The following is a 15,957-nucleotide window of genomic DNA, read 5'->3' on the forward strand; positions in this document are numbered from 1 at the left end:
AACAGAAAATATTTTATTTATTGAACCAAAAATCAGCCTGACCCACTAAATTAAATTGACGAGAAAACTGAAACCATTTATAGTGGTCGTGTTTATGGCAATTAGATATTGTGGCTAAAAAATAAAAAAAAAACTAAATCTGTTAAATCATAACCCAGTTAAGGTTTCTACGCACAACATTCTTTGGTGTGATGTTGAACACTGATGTGATTTATCAGTAACTACAGGTACAACTTAATTTGTGCATATTAATCATTTAATGTTTTACACATGCCTCAAACTAAAGGAAAACAATGCTCATTTGCTAAGAGAAGCATAAAAAGTAGACAAACATCAAATATACTTTTTCTTTACAGTACTCTGTTCAAGCAAGATTTACAGAAACATCTGGTTGTGTAACAAATACATCATTTACTTCCATTTTCAGCTCATTGTTGAGATATAAATCAGTTCATTTTACAGAAAGTACATTCAATTTAAAAAGGGGTTCAGAGCCGCTTTTGAACGTTTCACACAGTAAATTGGATCCAAGTCACATTCCAGAGCACACAGCTTGTAGTTTTTTTTTGCAATGAACATTTAAAATATAAATTATTTCTTGTCCTGACTGTCACACCAATACATTTTATTTTTATACTGAAAACAAAGCTGAAAACAAAAGTTTTCACCGCCTGTGAGGAAACAAATTTTTTAAAAAGGCTCCAGTTTGATCTAAAAAAATAGGTTTTATTTGCTAATTTTATAATTCTGGAGAAATCTAAATTGAGATGGAAATTTTTCAAACATTCATCATTCCCATATTTAAAAAAATAAATCATGTCTGAAACATTGAGGGTTTTTTCAAAAGGTGATTTTTTTTTTTCGTCAGCTTGTATTCTTATCCTGTTGATTATTCAAAACAATAATAATCATTAAATGCAGTCGCTGCTGTTTGGACCCCTGGACCTTTTGAGACTGGGGTTTGAAACTGGACCTGCTTTTAAGCTCTGACATGCTTTTAAAAAATATGTTTACAGAAAAAAATTACAGACTGCTTCAAAGAATAAATTTAGTGTACAATAATTCAGACAAGAGCTGACATTTATTTTGAAACTGAGGTGAATAAAACACTGAAAAAAAGTGATGTACCAAAAAGAAGCCAAGTTCAGAAAAGTGAAATATTTAACATGTAAAATGTCCAGAATGTGACGAAAAAAAATGTCGAAAAACCTATACCTTTCATGCTGGAATTTTGCAATGGAAAATGTACAGAAACCCAGTTTTAATACGTCACGAAAATGTAAACAAATCATCTACAGTTAAGTTACTAAACTCAGAACAGGTTTTAGAAAATGATTTTCAGAAACTGAACACAATTCAAACCACTTCAGTGATTCTTAGCACAAGATTTTAGAGCGCGCCTCTTGATGAATCGCCCCGGTCGCCTTAAAAATGACATCAGCAATATTAAACGTCAAGTGAAATTGCTTTCATGATCACAGCAGGATTGAGTTAATACAACAGTCACAGTTTTCTACAGGCACGTGATTAATGTGAGTGAGTCAAAGCAGGGAAACGGGAGGTTAAAAATCTGATCAGTATCCTGATGAAACGGAGAGTAAGCAGCAGATCCTGAGAATCAGAGGGTTAAGGCTTTACTCGAACAGTCAGAAACATTAAACTGTTTTATAAGCTTCAAATGAACAATCTTTGGTTGAATTAGTGCATAGATGCAGGGGCCCGGATATGAATGACAGATTCAAAAGAGGCACTTACAGATTTTCTTAAAACGAACCATTTGCTTTCCGTCACTCATTCTAGGTGGTCTTCCCTGCGTTTCTTGCGATAATAAAAGCCATCCCGTGAGTTCTGAAGTGTGTGTTGAGATCTGTCGCTTTTTCAAAGTGTTTACCGCACACCTTGCAGGCCAGCGCTCCGTCGTCGTCCTTCCCCTGACCAGCCAGAGGCTGACCGGAGGGCGAAGCCGGCTCGGAGCCGTTCAGGGAGCTCCTGTCGTCGTGGTTCTTGGCGTTTCCAGCAGAGGGCGACGGAGACACAACGGGGCTCTGCTGGCTGTCGCTGAAAGCATCTTTCACCTTGTGGATGATGAAGCGGTGGCGGGACAGGGAGGACGGGGATGTGAAGCAGGCGCCACACTGCAGACACTGCAGGCCGCCGCCCTCCGTCCCGCCTCGCCTGTGCTGGCTGATGTGCTCCAGGAACCTCGGCTTGTCCTCCGTGGTGAAGCCGCAGGGAGCGCAGCTGAACCCGGACTCGGGCTGGACGTACGGCGCGGCGGTCGATCGCACCTTCTTCGCTGGACTCGCTCTGTCCGTCGCCTCTGCGTCCTGCTCCGTCTTAGCTCGACGTCTCCTGCGGGACGCCGAGCCGCTGTCTTGCTCCGAAGAGCTTTCGGCTTCGTCGGCCCCCTGCGTGCAGAGCAGACACAAATGTTCAAGCGTTTTCCATCCGGCTCGTCTCCAGCGTCGGCTTCCTGTTGCCGAGGTTCAGCGGTGAAAGCAGCTCACCAAGAGCGAGTCCTGACCCGGGCTGGTCATGCTGTGTCTCATCTGGATGTGCCGCTCCAACATCGACCTGCTGCTGAACGCTTTCTTACTCTCAGAACAATATCTAAAAAAATAACACAAACTTAGTGTTTATAGAAAAAAAACAGCTTTTATTGTGGCATAATATATATTTTAAAAAGTTAAATTTTTGCTGTTTTGGTAAACTTTGCAATCATTGCACTTAATTTGTATTATTGTAAACCTTAAAGTAGCTCTCACTGTGGTGGAACTAGGCTATCAAATGATTAAAAAACTGTATATGATGACAATTTTAAATCTGCAAAGTTTGTGATGGCAATATTAGTTGCACATCTTGAGCAGATTCTGAAAATCTAAGATATGTACACCAGCTTGCCATTTTCCACCACTGGCATGGAAAATTGAATACCGAATAAACTCACTGGCAGCGGAAGCCGCGGTTCATGACTTTGTGTTTGTCTCTTATGTGGCGCCTCATGCTGGACGTGGTGGTGAAGGAGCTCTCACATTTGTTGCAGGGAAACTTCTTGAGAAACTAAAACATCATAGAAAATAATAAGCATACATCAGCTCATTTCTATTTTCGCCTAATAATTTCTAGTGCAAGCCTTCAGAGATGCGTCCCCTGACCTTGCCGTGCTGCTCGCCCATATGAGAAATGTATTCCTCCCGTTCTGTGAACTGGGTGTTGCACGCGCGACATTTCCACAATGTAGGCGCCTTCATCCTTTCGGGCTTCACTTTCTCCTTCCCCATCCATTCCTCCTCTGAGCTCTCGGGTTTCCCAGCCAAATGTGAGACGGCCGCTGGAGGTGAAGGCAGCTCTTCCTTCAACGTGGGAGCCTGGTGGGTCTGAAGCAGAGACAGCCAAGCGTAAACCATCAGACAACGGCTGGGGGAAGAGTTTTGTGAGGTTACCTTAATGCGCACGGACACGCACCTTGAAATGATCCAGCAGGGAATTCCTCTGAGAAAACAGCTTGGTGCATTCAGGGCATTTGAACACGTGCACCTTCTGATTGGCCAAGTGAGTGTCGAAGTGGGTGTACAGCAGCGGCTTGTGAGTGAAAACTGTGTCGCACATGACGCATTTATAAATCAGCCTGAAAGGAGGCAGAAAACAGTCAGGAACCTGAAACGAGCACGGTTTGTTTAGAGAGCAGGTGAACGTGAATGAACAGCGTTTACATGGCCTTTGCGTCCGTGAGGTCTGAATGCTGAGCTGAGATGTGGTTCTGGATGCTGGGGGCAGATTTGAAGGCCATGGGGCAGCTGGGGCATTTATGGAACATGTCGCAATGAGCCTGCTGGATGTGGGACTTCACTGAGTTCAGCCCCCCAAACACCACCAGGCAACTGGAACATCTGCACCGAGCAACGGGAACAGACTGAGAAACGTTGACTGGTGCAGAGGATTTTTATCAACAACAACCACCACAGTAAAGAAAGCGAATCCTTACAACTCCACTGGGACAAAAACAACTTTATGGGGGTTTGGAAGCACAGAAGTGCTTGCTTTTAATGCACCTGTAGCCGATGCGGCGGGAAAAGTGCAAGCAGCTCTCCTGCAGGTGTTTTTGAAGCAGCTGCTGCTTGGCGGTGCCGCCGCACTCTGGGCAGACGTGCGGCGAGGAGCCTTGGTGGATTCGCTGATGGGCTGCGGCGCTGCAGCTGTTGGGCAGGAGCATGGGAGGAGAGCACTCTGTGCAAGACTGCAGGGAGCAGGAAGGACATAAATAAGAAATGGGTGAAAACTACTTATTAGACATAGAAATGCTCACATTGCTACAGACTATAACTTGAGGCAAACATACTCATTTTGAAACACTCGGTCGGTTTAAAGCTTCCAAATGGCCTTTAGCTTTTACACATTCTGTCACACCAAAACTGCAAACACACTTTAAACACTGAGATGAAACTGAAATGCAGCTTTTTACCAAAGAGTTTCTAAGGGCTGAACTTCTGAGTGATGAAGAGGAGAGCGCAAGCTGACGAGCAAAATGAAAGTGAGACTGAGGAAGTGTGTGAGGCTGTTCAGTTTTTAACACCAAAAAAGGTTTCTTTGGAGACGGTAGTGGGCAGGAGCAAGATGCACTCAATGACATTTCATGGTAGGCTACTGCATGTTGCCGGTACATATTTCATTAATAGTAAAAAAAATAAAAATCTGTGTAAGTATCTCATGTTTCAACATTAAAACCTGCGGCTTATAAACACGTGCAGCCTATTTATGTGCACTTTTTTTTTTCCAGTTAGTGGGTGCAGCTTATATTGCTTCCTTTTTCCATTTCAACCATTCAATTTCACCATGTTCTGCTCATTTAATACATCCCCCCATGTATATTGGTATCGACATCTTCTGCTGTATATATAATATACTCAACTTTTTGTGATCATCTTTGGCGTCATTGAAATGAATGAAACGTCCCATAAATTGTGAAAAATTATGCTACAAATTGTGCGCTCTCACAGCTAACTACTTCCACGTACTTTCATCTAGAAACGCCGTTAAAACTTTTAAATCTAGTCATATCCTTTGCCTACTTTTGCTTATTTCAGCTTTTTAATTATCTTTTACAGATTTCATAAAATTCCTCTTTGTGTTTTTGCTCTCATTATGTTCAGTCTTCAGATAAAAAAGAATCACTGTCCCGATATAACCTTTTTAACTCTCTTTCCAACGCCAATTCCGACCAGCAATTTACACAGAAGTGATTGTTTTTGGCTTCAACCATCTCATTACCTTCACTTTTGTTTATAAAAGTGCACATAAGTAAAACTTACAGTGCCTTTAGCTGGTTTGACCTCTTGGAAATGGTCAGAAACCTCCTCTTTGCTGCCAAACTGAGTCTGACACTCAGGGCATTTATTATTTGTGTACAGCAACATATCCGTTTCTTTCTTGGATGGTGCAGCGTGATGTGCCGGCTTTAGAGTGACCTGGCCTAAAAAAAAAAAAAAGACATAAAAGATCACAAAACCAGACTTGATCACATGAAGACATTCCAGTCATCACTTTAAGGAGACAGAAGGCATAATCCTCCTCTCACCCCCTGCCGCAGCCGCAGCTGCAGGTTCAGGCTGGCTGATCATCTGCTCCACAGGTACAGGCTTCATGACCAGATGCGAGCACTGCATGATCAGGCCTTTCTCTTTGTGCTCTCGGGCGTGCAAAAGCAAGCTGCACTTGTTGAAGAAGGCCAGCCGCTTGGCGCAGTGATTGCACGTCACCTCGATCCGGAGCGAGCGCCTGTCGTAGTGCTGCGCCAAGCTGTGCTCCAGGGCGAAGGCGTCGCCGCACTCCAGACACCGGTAGCCCTGCAGGGAAGCAAGCAGACGGGAAAACTAAACATCTGGTCTGGGATAAAACATTTTTCCCACATTAAATCTTATAATATGCTCATACTAAGTCGATTTTACATGAGCATTATATGATGTATTGTTCCACTGGCTGATTACTTTGCCTGTAACTAGTATTTTTTCATCAATATTAAAGAGTTACTTGTTTAAATCAAGATGAAAAGTTACCTCTAAGTTAGTTTTGTTTTATTTCAAGTGTACTAAAATATTTGCACTAGAAACTACACCAAAAGTACTCGGTACAAGTTTGTGTTTTTGCATTTTCGAGGAAAAAAAGGTTACTGCAGGTTAAAAATAAATATTGACTTCAAAGAACAATATTGGGAAATGTAGCCCGCAGCTCTAAATGTCTTGATTAAATAAAAAAAAAAAGTGTTACAAATGACTAAAAACAGCAACATTTCTTTATAAATTATAACTCTCCCATTGGTGTAGCGGTGCAGGCTCACCTGTGATGGGAGGGAAATGCCCCACTCTGCTGGTACTGGGGAGCTCAGGTCTGGCTTATAACTGGGCAGAAGGTTTTTGTTGTTGAGGATTTTGTTGAAGGCTTCCACCAGGTTGGTCTGGCTCTTGGAAATGATCGCCCCGGTGCTGTTGACTATAGAGGCCGGCCTGCTGCTGGTTTGAGGCGCCAGAGGTGCCGGCAGGGCGATCCCGCTGTTGAGAGTTTTCTTACCGAGGCTGCGGAGGTTGATTGCACCTGGGTTGGCCCTGGAGGAGGAGGAAGAGGAGGAGGAGGAGGAAGAGACAGACGGCAGTGTTGCAGTCTTAGTGATGCTGACCGCTGTAGGGGACACTCTGGGCTTTTTCTCCTTCACTGTAATGACGCTTTCTGCTGTTGCCGCTGTAGTCAAGTCCGACTGCTGTTGCAGCTCCTTTTTGAACTTTTGGCCTTCTGGAGACGGTTTTGAGCTCTCGGCGTCTTTCGTGGAGGCTTTTGCGATTCGTTTAGGAGCCAGATTAGTCACGGTTCTTGTGATGCTGCCCGTTGGCATTTTAATTTTTACTTTGAGAGGTCTGGGTGGGGAGGATGGCGTCTCTGTGTGCTCGCTACCAGCATGGCAATTCTCGTTTGATTTTTCTCCATCTGCTGCCGTCTTTTCACCCAGATCTTCAGTTCCCTGAGATCTGTCCTCCTCTCGCTGCTCAGCTTCAGCAGGCGGATCTTTTTCCAGGAGTTTCTCCTTATTCGGATCTGGGCCTGGTGTCGAACCAAAATCAGAGCTGCTGTTCCTGTTGAACAGAAGCCCGGTCTCACTGGGTGGCGGGCTCTCGGGCGAGTCCCTCTCATCGATCACATGCTCTGGGTATTTCTCCTCCTTCAGTGCCGCTGAGTTTGTGTCGACGGCAGAGAGGGCCTGGGGCTGTGGAGCTGTGGAGGAAGAGCTAGGTTTCAAAGGCTGTTCCTCTTCCTCTTTTGGGGATTTAGGTTTAGCAGAAAGACTGGGAGGCTGCGGAAAAACAGAAGATGTGTCCTGATACGCCAGAGGACGATCCGAAAGGAGTTTTTCTCGGCGTCTGCGTTTTGGAGGGGAGAACATCATCGATTCTGGGCTCTCCTGAATCACCAGCGGGCTTCCGAAGTCCGGATCGGACTCGTCTTCATCTGTGTCCGCATCACATTTGGTTTCATCTGTCATGCTTCCGTTTTGTTGCAAAGGAGGCGACAAAGGATTAGCATGTTTTTCTTGCAGAGGCGAGCAAGGGATTAACGAAGGTGGGGAGCGAGGAGGTGATCGGGTGGTACCAGCTGGTGTTGAAGACTCTGGGTACAGAAGGGGCGACAAACTGTTAATAACATCAGAGCCGGGTCCGGCTCCTTCATCGCCCTCATTATCACTCAGCGGGGAGCTGAAAGGAGGAGGCTCGGACCAGGGTTGTGCGCTGGCCTGTCCCTGATTGATGGCTTGAGCTTCCTCAAAGCCATTGGTAATCTGAGGCTCCATGGCAGCGCTGGCAGGCAGTTTGGGCTCCAACTCTGAAGTGAAATCCTCTAACTTGACTGGAACCTGAGAGGTTAAGGCACTGCCCGGTGGATTATCAGCTTTATCCCTTGCAGACCTGTCTTCCTCCTCCAGAGACTCAGACCGAACCGTGTTCTTCACTATGACGCTGACCACAGGCGGCTCAGAGCTGGGGAAGCACGAAGAAGTCCCACTCTTGCTTCCCCCAGGTGCACTAGTAGCCCCTCCATCCCGCTGCTCGGCTGGGTTTGACTGAATGGCCTCTTGTGCGTCAATGTCAGGGATGTCGAAAGCTGCAAGCAAGTCATCAAAATCAGGGGTCTTCATGTCCCCCATCGCCAAGCCCCGAAACCTGCAGAAGTAGCAGCTGAGTCAGTGATAGCAGCGTGAACTCGGCTAACAGTTGCGAGTTAATGCCGAGTTACAACCGAGCAGCTGGTGAATTAAAACAACTATATTGCCAAAACAGGCTGTGCATTCTGTGCATGCATGTATTTGATGTATGCAAAACAAAGACAATGAGTAACAGTTAAAGGTCAGACAGTAACAGAGCTTTCAAACTTTATCTGCAACAAGTTGGAGCTAGCAGCTAGCAGCGTTAGCCGCTAACTGTTAGCATCCCCTGCTAGCGCCCACGGAGCTGTTAAAACGCCTTAACTTAACAAATGAGACAGTCAGGTTATTACGGCCTCGTTTAATCACATCAAATGCACGCTGTGCTTTCCTTCATCACCAAACAGATAAATAATTTTGCTACCTGACGGTTAGCGAAGTTGGTTCCTGACTTTTCCTGTTGGTCCCGTCAGTTTTCCGTCAAAAACTCTGCGACAGTCGACTTTCAGCAGCAGCAGCAGGTTAACAGTCTGAGCACAACAGGCACACATTCATCTCTGAACGCTAAGCCAAACATTATCATTAGTATTTAGTTAACTTTTTTCTATATATGCAAATAGATCAGAAAATACAAAATATTACACAAAGGAAGTATTATATATTTTATCGATGTTGTCCTAAAGTTGCACACTGCACTGTACACCATAGAGTTGATTTTAATTGCGTCAAATATGTAAAGGGTTCATGTAAATTATTGTTACATATTGAAGAAAGTAATGAGAACACTTTTTTTTTATTTCTACCTATTTAACGTTGTGCAGTTTGATTTGATTGTGTTCAAAATAAGCGGCAACAATCATAGCAATAATAATAGAGCATTTGATTATTAATAATTTGGGATTGGATTTTTAGTGATAGTATGCAGTAATAATTTAATAGCAATAAATTAGTAGTATGTAATTATCATTAGTATTCTGTATCTATTGTAATATATCATTTCCATATACTCGTATAAAAGTTTTATCTTAAAAAAAAAATGTTTTATCACTAACCTGTTCCACTACATGTCATTTTAAAAATGGAAAAAGCTCAATTCTAAAGCAAAATCAAAGGTTTTTGCTCTGTCACTTGTGAAATGTTACAGGAGAAATAAGTTTCACATATCAGTACTATTCTTGGCAAAGACAGGATTTTATCAATATACAAACCTGCAGTTATTTCTACAATTCTTTGTTTATAATATATAAAAACCCCCATTAAAACTCACACCATGTGTTTAATCCGAGATTTCTGCTGATCAATTCCTATACGCAAATCCAAGTGATATAGAATTGTGGATTTTATACATCATTAATAAATGCTCTATTTTTAATTGACCTATGGGTTTAAGCAAAGTTTTACACTACAGTAAGTTGGATTTGTCACAAAGAACAGCATGGATGCATTGTACAGCAGATATAAATCAAGTTTAAGTTCTGCATGCAAAGAATATCAGCTGGATGAACTTTTACCTCTCTTACCACATCTGAAGTGTTAATCACAATGCTAAAACTCAAAGATTCCAATTAAGATTTTATTGCAATGGTGGAAAAGAGAAAGGAAAATATTTTAGTCAATATTGTTATTAGTAGTATGTGCAATTTCTGACAGAGAAATTGTTCTGAGAGAACAATTTCCATGTTCTCTTAGTCTACACAGGTATTAATCTTAAAGACATTCCCAGCGTTTCTCCAGGATCTTCCCAATTCTGTCTCTTTCAGTGATAACGTTAACCTTTTCTGGGATATTCTTCACCATGTTCAACATCTTTAATCCAATACGTCCACTGCCCTTCCTCTAAAGATGTCTAAAACATTAGCTTTTCCAGGAACAATAAATGCAATTCTCCCTTCAAGCTACCTGGAATGTTATTTTAAATCCTTTAACTCAAATCCAATGTTTGTTTTTTTTTCAATCCCCATCCCTGGAATTGATACTAAGAAGTCTATGTAAATGTATGATGAAAATCATTAACAGAAAAAGTTTGCTTTAGCAAATATGTTATTAAAGTAACCAAGAGGTCTTCAAACACTCTGTTCTGTAGATTTATTGAAGAAACGTCTCTATGTTAATGAGGAGATACGTTACAAAAATGAAAAAGGGGTTAAAATCAGCCCAAAAACAAAAGCCAAAGACTGTTTACATTCTATACAGAGGGGAAAAATAAAAATTATGCTGGGTTTAAATGTAATGTTACGGTGAAGACATGCAGAGCAACTCTCATAAGTCTCATTTATCACACAGTTTCATAATCTCTTCTAAAATGCTCATTTCTTTTTCTCCTCGTCCTTCTTGGTGTCAGACTTGGAGCCCGTTTGGGAAGCCAGCGAGCCCATGGCGTTCCGGATGGCCTCATTGTTGGGGTCGACCCCGGGGAGGTTCTCTAAAACACTCTGCAGGAACTCCGGATCCTGCATTACATCATAGTCCTCTTCATCCTGCGGAGAGACACGACAAGCTTTTAACCACATGTTTTAAAAGCTTAAAATAGACAAAATACCTAATACCTAAACCAGCCGCTGCTGACCTTCGCTTCACTGGAATCTATGTCGGCGCCCGTGTCCATCTCCTCGCCAACAAACTCTGCAGGGTGGAAAAAAGAAAGATTATGCAAAACAAAAAGGGAATGGACATTTAGACTTGGTAAGATAACCTAAAATTAGCTGAAAATAGTTTTGTAAATGGAGCAGAAATGTACAGTCCGAGTTAGAAATGTCAACATGCTTATCGTGGGCATGAATGCCAAGCAAATTTAGGTCTTTTAAAGATTTCTAACTTTTTCTTTTTTTTTTTTAAGAGTTGAATGTGTAGCCAGCACTCTAAACTAATTAAACAAGTTCTACCAATTTCGATAAAAAAAGAGTTGTTAAATATCAAACAAGAATTGCATCAGAAGCTTTGTGATGATTACGAAAAATTTGTGGTTATTTTACAAATGGTAGAGAGGCTGAAAAACAAACAAAAGAACAATTTTTTTATTTTATTTTTTTTTTTACAAAAATTGATATTCCTGAACCTGCTCCAGCTCCCTGCATGGACATCTGCAGAGCATAGGCGATCTGTTCCTCCTCCGTCATGCGGCTGAAGTCTGGCAGAGCAGGTGCAGCCGAGTCTGCATGCGAGACCGACATCTTCAACAGGGCGTCCTCCGACTCTGGAGCAGACAGGAAAATATGCAGCGTTGCTTGCACCCTCGCGTTTGTCTGTTGCACTCAGTGAAAATGAGCCGAAATCGGCGTCTTTGATTCGATCGATGTTATGTGACTTTTCTCACCGTCTGCTACAGGGGAGGAAATGTTGGCTTCAGCCGCTGATGCAACAGCAGCTCTGCGAGCTTCATCCTCCTGTCTTTGTCTCTGTTCCTCCATGGAAACGCGAAGAGCCTGCAAGAGTCAAGACACTTTAAAAACGGCTGATTATCAATTAAACTTAAAAAAAAAAAAAAATGTTTCGCTAGATTTTGTAAGTTGTCTCCTACCAAGGCCAGCTCTGGGTCTGCACTGGGATCCACTCCAAACTCAAAGTCACTGGCACCGAGACCCAACACGGCGCCTCCTTCCCCTGCCAGGATGGGCGAGGAGAGCAGGGCATCTGCCAGACTGGGACCTGGAGGTACTGTGACCAGGTGGGAGCCAGCGCCCTCTTTGCCATTAAGTGTGTTGATGAAAGCCGTCAGCTTCTCTGTGTTCATCTCCTGAAGAGGACAGGATGGTTCAGAAAGAGTCACTGGTCCAAACGGGGCCAACAGCTTTAAATTTACCTCCTCGCCAAAGTTAATGATGTCCACATTGACTTTCTCTTTCTTCAGACGCTTTGCCATTTTGACCAACTGCAAGAAAAGCCATTTTAGTTTGAGTGAATGTTTAAGCCTCATTAAACAGCTGCTCAACAATTAACTTCTGAGCAAATCTACACCAATTGTGTAGCTCCATGTTTTTTTTTTTAGTTCCTTAGTCAATCCAGCAATGATAAAACACATTCAGGAAATATTCAATGCCCATCATGCTACTTTAGGCGTCACTATTTATCATAAAATTCTTTCACCAAGTTATCTACTTTCTTTAAGCCACCGGCATAAATAGTGTATCTGAGGCCTGAAACATCTTCTAACACATGAATATGGAGAGTTTATGTCAGGACTTAACTCACTTCTTTTTCATTGTCCTCCACTGGGCTGCCCACAAATGCAATAATGCGCATCTTGTGGTTTTTGCCCTGCCTGTGCTTCAGCGCCAGCTGCACACAGAAACAAACCAAATCAACAAAACAGAAAAAAAACACATGAAGAGACTTATTCATGTTTTTGAAAAAAGATGTTTTAGAAGAAACAACCGCAAGAAATTTTTACTGTGGAAATCCTGAAATGTCCCAAATAGTGTTGCACTGAAGCAGTTTTACCTTTAATGGCCCAGTTAATTACTGGGAAAAAAAGAATGTTTCCCTGCTTATTAAGTACAACAAATTTACAAAAGAAGAACAAAAAACATTCCACTTTTCTCTAAATGTACCTCAGTCGACAGCAGGTTCCTTAATGCTCTTTGAGTTTGATTGCCATCAGTTAAACATCGAGATGCATTGGTGTATAAAATACAAATTCCTTCATTTTCTATTGGATTCAAAACTACAACCTCTACAAAAAAAAAAGTCAGCAGCACATTTTTCTCCTTTGTCAATATTTGTTGCATTTAATTGTTGGATTGTATCAATATTTCCACAAATGATACAATCCAATCTTAGTGAGAAAATCTCTATCAGAGTCCAAAGAAAATTTTATCTGCATCAAGAAGGAAAAACCTGATTGTTGAATCTCCAGTTAACAGAAAAAAAAGACAAATGTCATAAATAAAAGACCTGCTGTGTATTAGGAGAGAAGATGCAGCAATGAATCAAATAACTCTTGAGTGAAAAAGCCAGTTTATTTCTTATATCGACGTTAAACTATACTGCGTGTATTGATTTTATTGCACTAGAATAACATGCTATTCCTTATTGGTTCCTAGAGAAACACCGTTCAATAAACCAGTTCCAGACTCACATGCGCCACCCTGATGCCAGTGCAGAAACTAATGTTTCCTCGAGGCTGCACCGCATGCAGCTTAGACAGTATCCTCCCTGTGTCTGGAGTCAGTGTGGTCAGCACTTCACAGTTGCTGTACGGGGGGACAGAACAGCGGCTTTGTTAGGTAACGTTTTAAATGTCAGTGCACAAAGTAAAGCACAGTCCCCCTTACTTTGCCATGGTGATGAGGCCCACGTTATTTTCTGGGTTACTGCGGGTCTTGGAGTGACAAACGATGTTAACTGCATCCTGCTGAGCCTGCAGCCTGGTGGGCAGAAAGTCTCCATTTCGCATGTACTCACTGTTGTCCACACTGGGGGGGGAAACAAGTAGGTAAAACCATGAACTGTGTTGGAGAAATCATTTAAATATTACACTTTAGACGAGTAATGTCTACAAATTAATAAGACATGGATAAGTAACACAAAATGCAAGAAAAATTGTCCTTAACACCTCTTAGTAAAGTGTGAAGGGAAAAATGAAGAGACTGTTTTTGGCTGCAGTGTTTCCAACTAAGGATTTATTCAAGAGATGTTCCCATTTGATGTTTTGATGATGGCAAAAAGGAACTTTATGCTGTTAAAAATCAAAGATAAGCGATCATGCTTCATGTAGGTCTGGATGTGATGAGAAATAATTGAAATTAATTTAATATATATATGATAATTCCTGCTTTCTTTACGGCCTTTAAATGCAGGTGCAGCTCTCCTTGTACTCTTATGAACCAATCTTGGACAAGTCGAAGACAACGGCTTGATTAAAAGGCTAAAGAAGCCCCTCCACCATTACTCCTGTCAAAGAGTCAATTTATCCATCTCATACTTTTTCTTGCCATCCTTCATCAACCGGAACCCAAGATACTTTGTAATCTTTTTCTAATTCCTCTTTCTTATTGCAGTGAGCCAACTTCTGATATTAATGAATTCTACAAAAACAAATCCAAGATATTGCTCCTATTTTTTAAAGTCAATTTAGTTACATGCCAGACTAGTGCCAAATTACCACTATTCAGAGTAATGGAGCCACAGGGTTTGTGGACATAATAACCTTAGTTAATGTTGTCACAATATGTAAATATTAGTAGATTATTGAAGAAAACACCCAAAAAAGTCTGACCATGTCACCGTGAGTCTCCATTTCAGTTTCTTCTTTAATGCACAGGAATAAGTCTCTATTGAGGAATCATTAGCTCATAAATCTTCTGCAAAAATCGCAAAAGCCTACTGGGGATTTCAATATTTTAGGGTGAGTTGCTCGTACAAGCTAATCGATGTAAAGAAACCAGATTCAAAGGTGCTATTCTTGATATTTTGTATTTAGGCAACAAATGTTCTAAAAAATATGAACTGTTTGATTTACTTATGATACTTTATGTAATGCGGCATACATGTTCCGTTCAAAATATAAATGAATGGCAGAATTAAAGGTAGAAACTCGTCCTTAGAACAATGACAGCGGCTTTTTGGTTTTGTTAGCTAGCCAAAGCTAAACCATTTCAAAGAAGCATTTTCCTTCACCGACGGAAACAACCTGAACTGTTCAGTTCGGTTATAAAATCAGCAGGTGAGAACAATATAGACATAAAGATTTTTACCAAACAAGGGACTTGTAAAAAGGCTATATTTGAAATAAAAACGGTTAGCTACTAGTTGTGGCTAAGAGTGACTCAGTGGAGACATAAAACCCAAAACAAAGCGCGTAAACGAGACATTTCTGCGTAACACAAACATTTACGTACATTATAAACGCGATTTCTTATGCCATAACCTCTTCCAAACTTAGCTAGCACCCACATTTTTGAATTTATAAACATATTTCAAATTTCTTACCAGACCATAGTACTTTCAAGCACCATCTTGAAGCCGTCTACGTCTCGTACGTCACCGTGAAGGCTCCTGGGTAATGAAGTCTCTAACATCTTAAACAAAATTCTATCCCTAGAGAGACAGCATTTCATAAAATACATTTATTCCCAAGCTGATTAACCATCAATGAAACATTAATAAAGTAGCGGTTTAATTATATTTTACTTTAACAGCAACAAAAAATGTTACTTGCATAAAACTCGACAAATCTCTGTTGTCTGCAATCTGTTAAAAACTTTTATGAAATCAGAACAGCTGAAGACAAAGACATTGAAATATTTATATATCAAATAAGAGATCTGAAAGAGATGTTGCCGCAGGCACCTTGTATGATAAAATCAGTGAAAGATGTGAATCAGAAACTGAACTGTTAATAGTTCATGAGTTATTTATGGTTTTCCAACGTCTTTCAAAACCAGTTTAAAGAAAGTAAGCAAGTCTGGCTAATAGAGTATAATTAAATGGTGTGGATCCTTGGTTGAAAACAGGCACATTCCTGGCTTATTCAGGATTACTTGTATTTGTAATGTTCTTATTAGTAGTAATTTACAGTTATAGTTAGGTGAATCATACAGCTGGTGCTAATTTATAACTTATGTTTGCTAATACATCATTTCATGGAAATAACTCCAGAAAATGCAAAAAAAAAAAAAAAAAAATGCCTATTTTATTGATCAGATGAACTGCAAATCCATCAATTGAGGCTAACAAGTTGACTACTGGACATACTGGAATGTGAACAATATTTCTACTAAAGTAAACTACACATTCTGTTTATTGCAGCTTTTCTGTAACAAAAACCCCTGCAT

General features: G+C 41.2%; 2 protein-coding genes across 2 annotated transcripts; both read right to left on the bottom strand.

Annotated features, from left to right (window-relative positions):
- Nucleotides 1-238: 238 nt before the first annotated feature.
- Nucleotides 239-8,777, bottom strand: znf687a (zinc finger protein 687a). Its single transcript, XM_017309754.2, has 11 exons — nt 8,610-8,777; nt 6,335-8,204; nt 5,576-5,843; nt 5,310-5,470; nt 4,053-4,237; nt 3,714-3,890; nt 3,466-3,628; nt 3,156-3,377; nt 2,948-3,060; nt 2,508-2,610; nt 239-2,408 (listed from the first exon to the last, which is right to left on the bottom strand). The coding sequence occupies exons 2-11, from the start codon at nt 8,186-8,188 to the stop codon at nt 1,797-1,799; spliced, it is 3,858 nt and encodes a 1,285-aa protein (XP_017165243.1). The 5' UTR covers nt 8,189-8,204; nt 8,610-8,777; the 3' UTR covers nt 239-1,796.
- Nucleotides 8,778-10,255: 1,478 nt separating this feature from the next.
- LOC103478144 (26S proteasome non-ATPase regulatory subunit 4-like) lies at nt 10,256-15,231 on the bottom strand. The gene is made up of 10 exons (XM_008431681.2): nt 15,113-15,231; nt 13,456-13,596; nt 13,260-13,374; nt 12,374-12,460; nt 11,985-12,053; nt 11,703-11,918; nt 11,499-11,607; nt 11,241-11,378; nt 10,752-10,807; nt 10,256-10,662 (listed from the first exon to the last, which is right to left on the bottom strand). The coding sequence occupies exons 1-10, from the start codon at nt 15,199-15,201 to the stop codon at nt 10,492-10,494; spliced, it is 1,191 nt and encodes a 396-aa protein (XP_008429903.2). The 5' UTR covers nt 15,202-15,231; the 3' UTR covers nt 10,256-10,491.
- Nucleotides 15,232-15,957: the final 726 nt, after the last annotated feature.

The sequence above is a fragment of the Poecilia reticulata genome, chromosome 16 (genome assembly GCF_904066995.2).
Source record: "Poecilia reticulata chromosome 16, P_reticulata-male-v2, whole genome shotgun sequence".
NCBI classification, from domain to species: domain Eukaryota; kingdom Metazoa; phylum Chordata; class Actinopteri; order Cyprinodontiformes; family Poeciliidae; genus Poecilia; species Poecilia reticulata.

Coding starts and splice junctions, on each gene's coding strand:
- LOC103478144 (XM_008431681.2), bottom strand. CDS start 15,201: ATGTTAGAGACTTCATTACCCAGGAGCCTTCACGGTGACGTACGAGAC. Junction 13,597..15,112: donor CTTGAAAGTACTATGGTCTG/GTAAGAAATTTG, acceptor TTCCCCCCCCAG/TGTGGACAACAGTGAGTACA. Junction 10,808..11,240: donor CATGCAGGGAGCTGGAGCAG/GTTCAGGAATAT, acceptor TCCACCCTGCAG/AGTTTGTTGGCGAGGAGATG.
- znf687a (XM_017309754.2), bottom strand. CDS start 8,188: ATGGGGGACATGAAGACCCCTGATTTTGATGACTTGCTTGCAGCTTTC. Junction 3,378..3,465: donor CCCTGCTGGATCATTTCAAG/GTGCGTGTCCGT, acceptor TCTCTGCTTCAG/ACCCACCAGGCTCCCACGTT. Junction 2,611..2,947: donor AACCGCGGCTTCCGCTGCCA/GTGAGTTTATTC, acceptor TTATTTTTTTAG/ATATTGTTCTGAGAGTAAGA.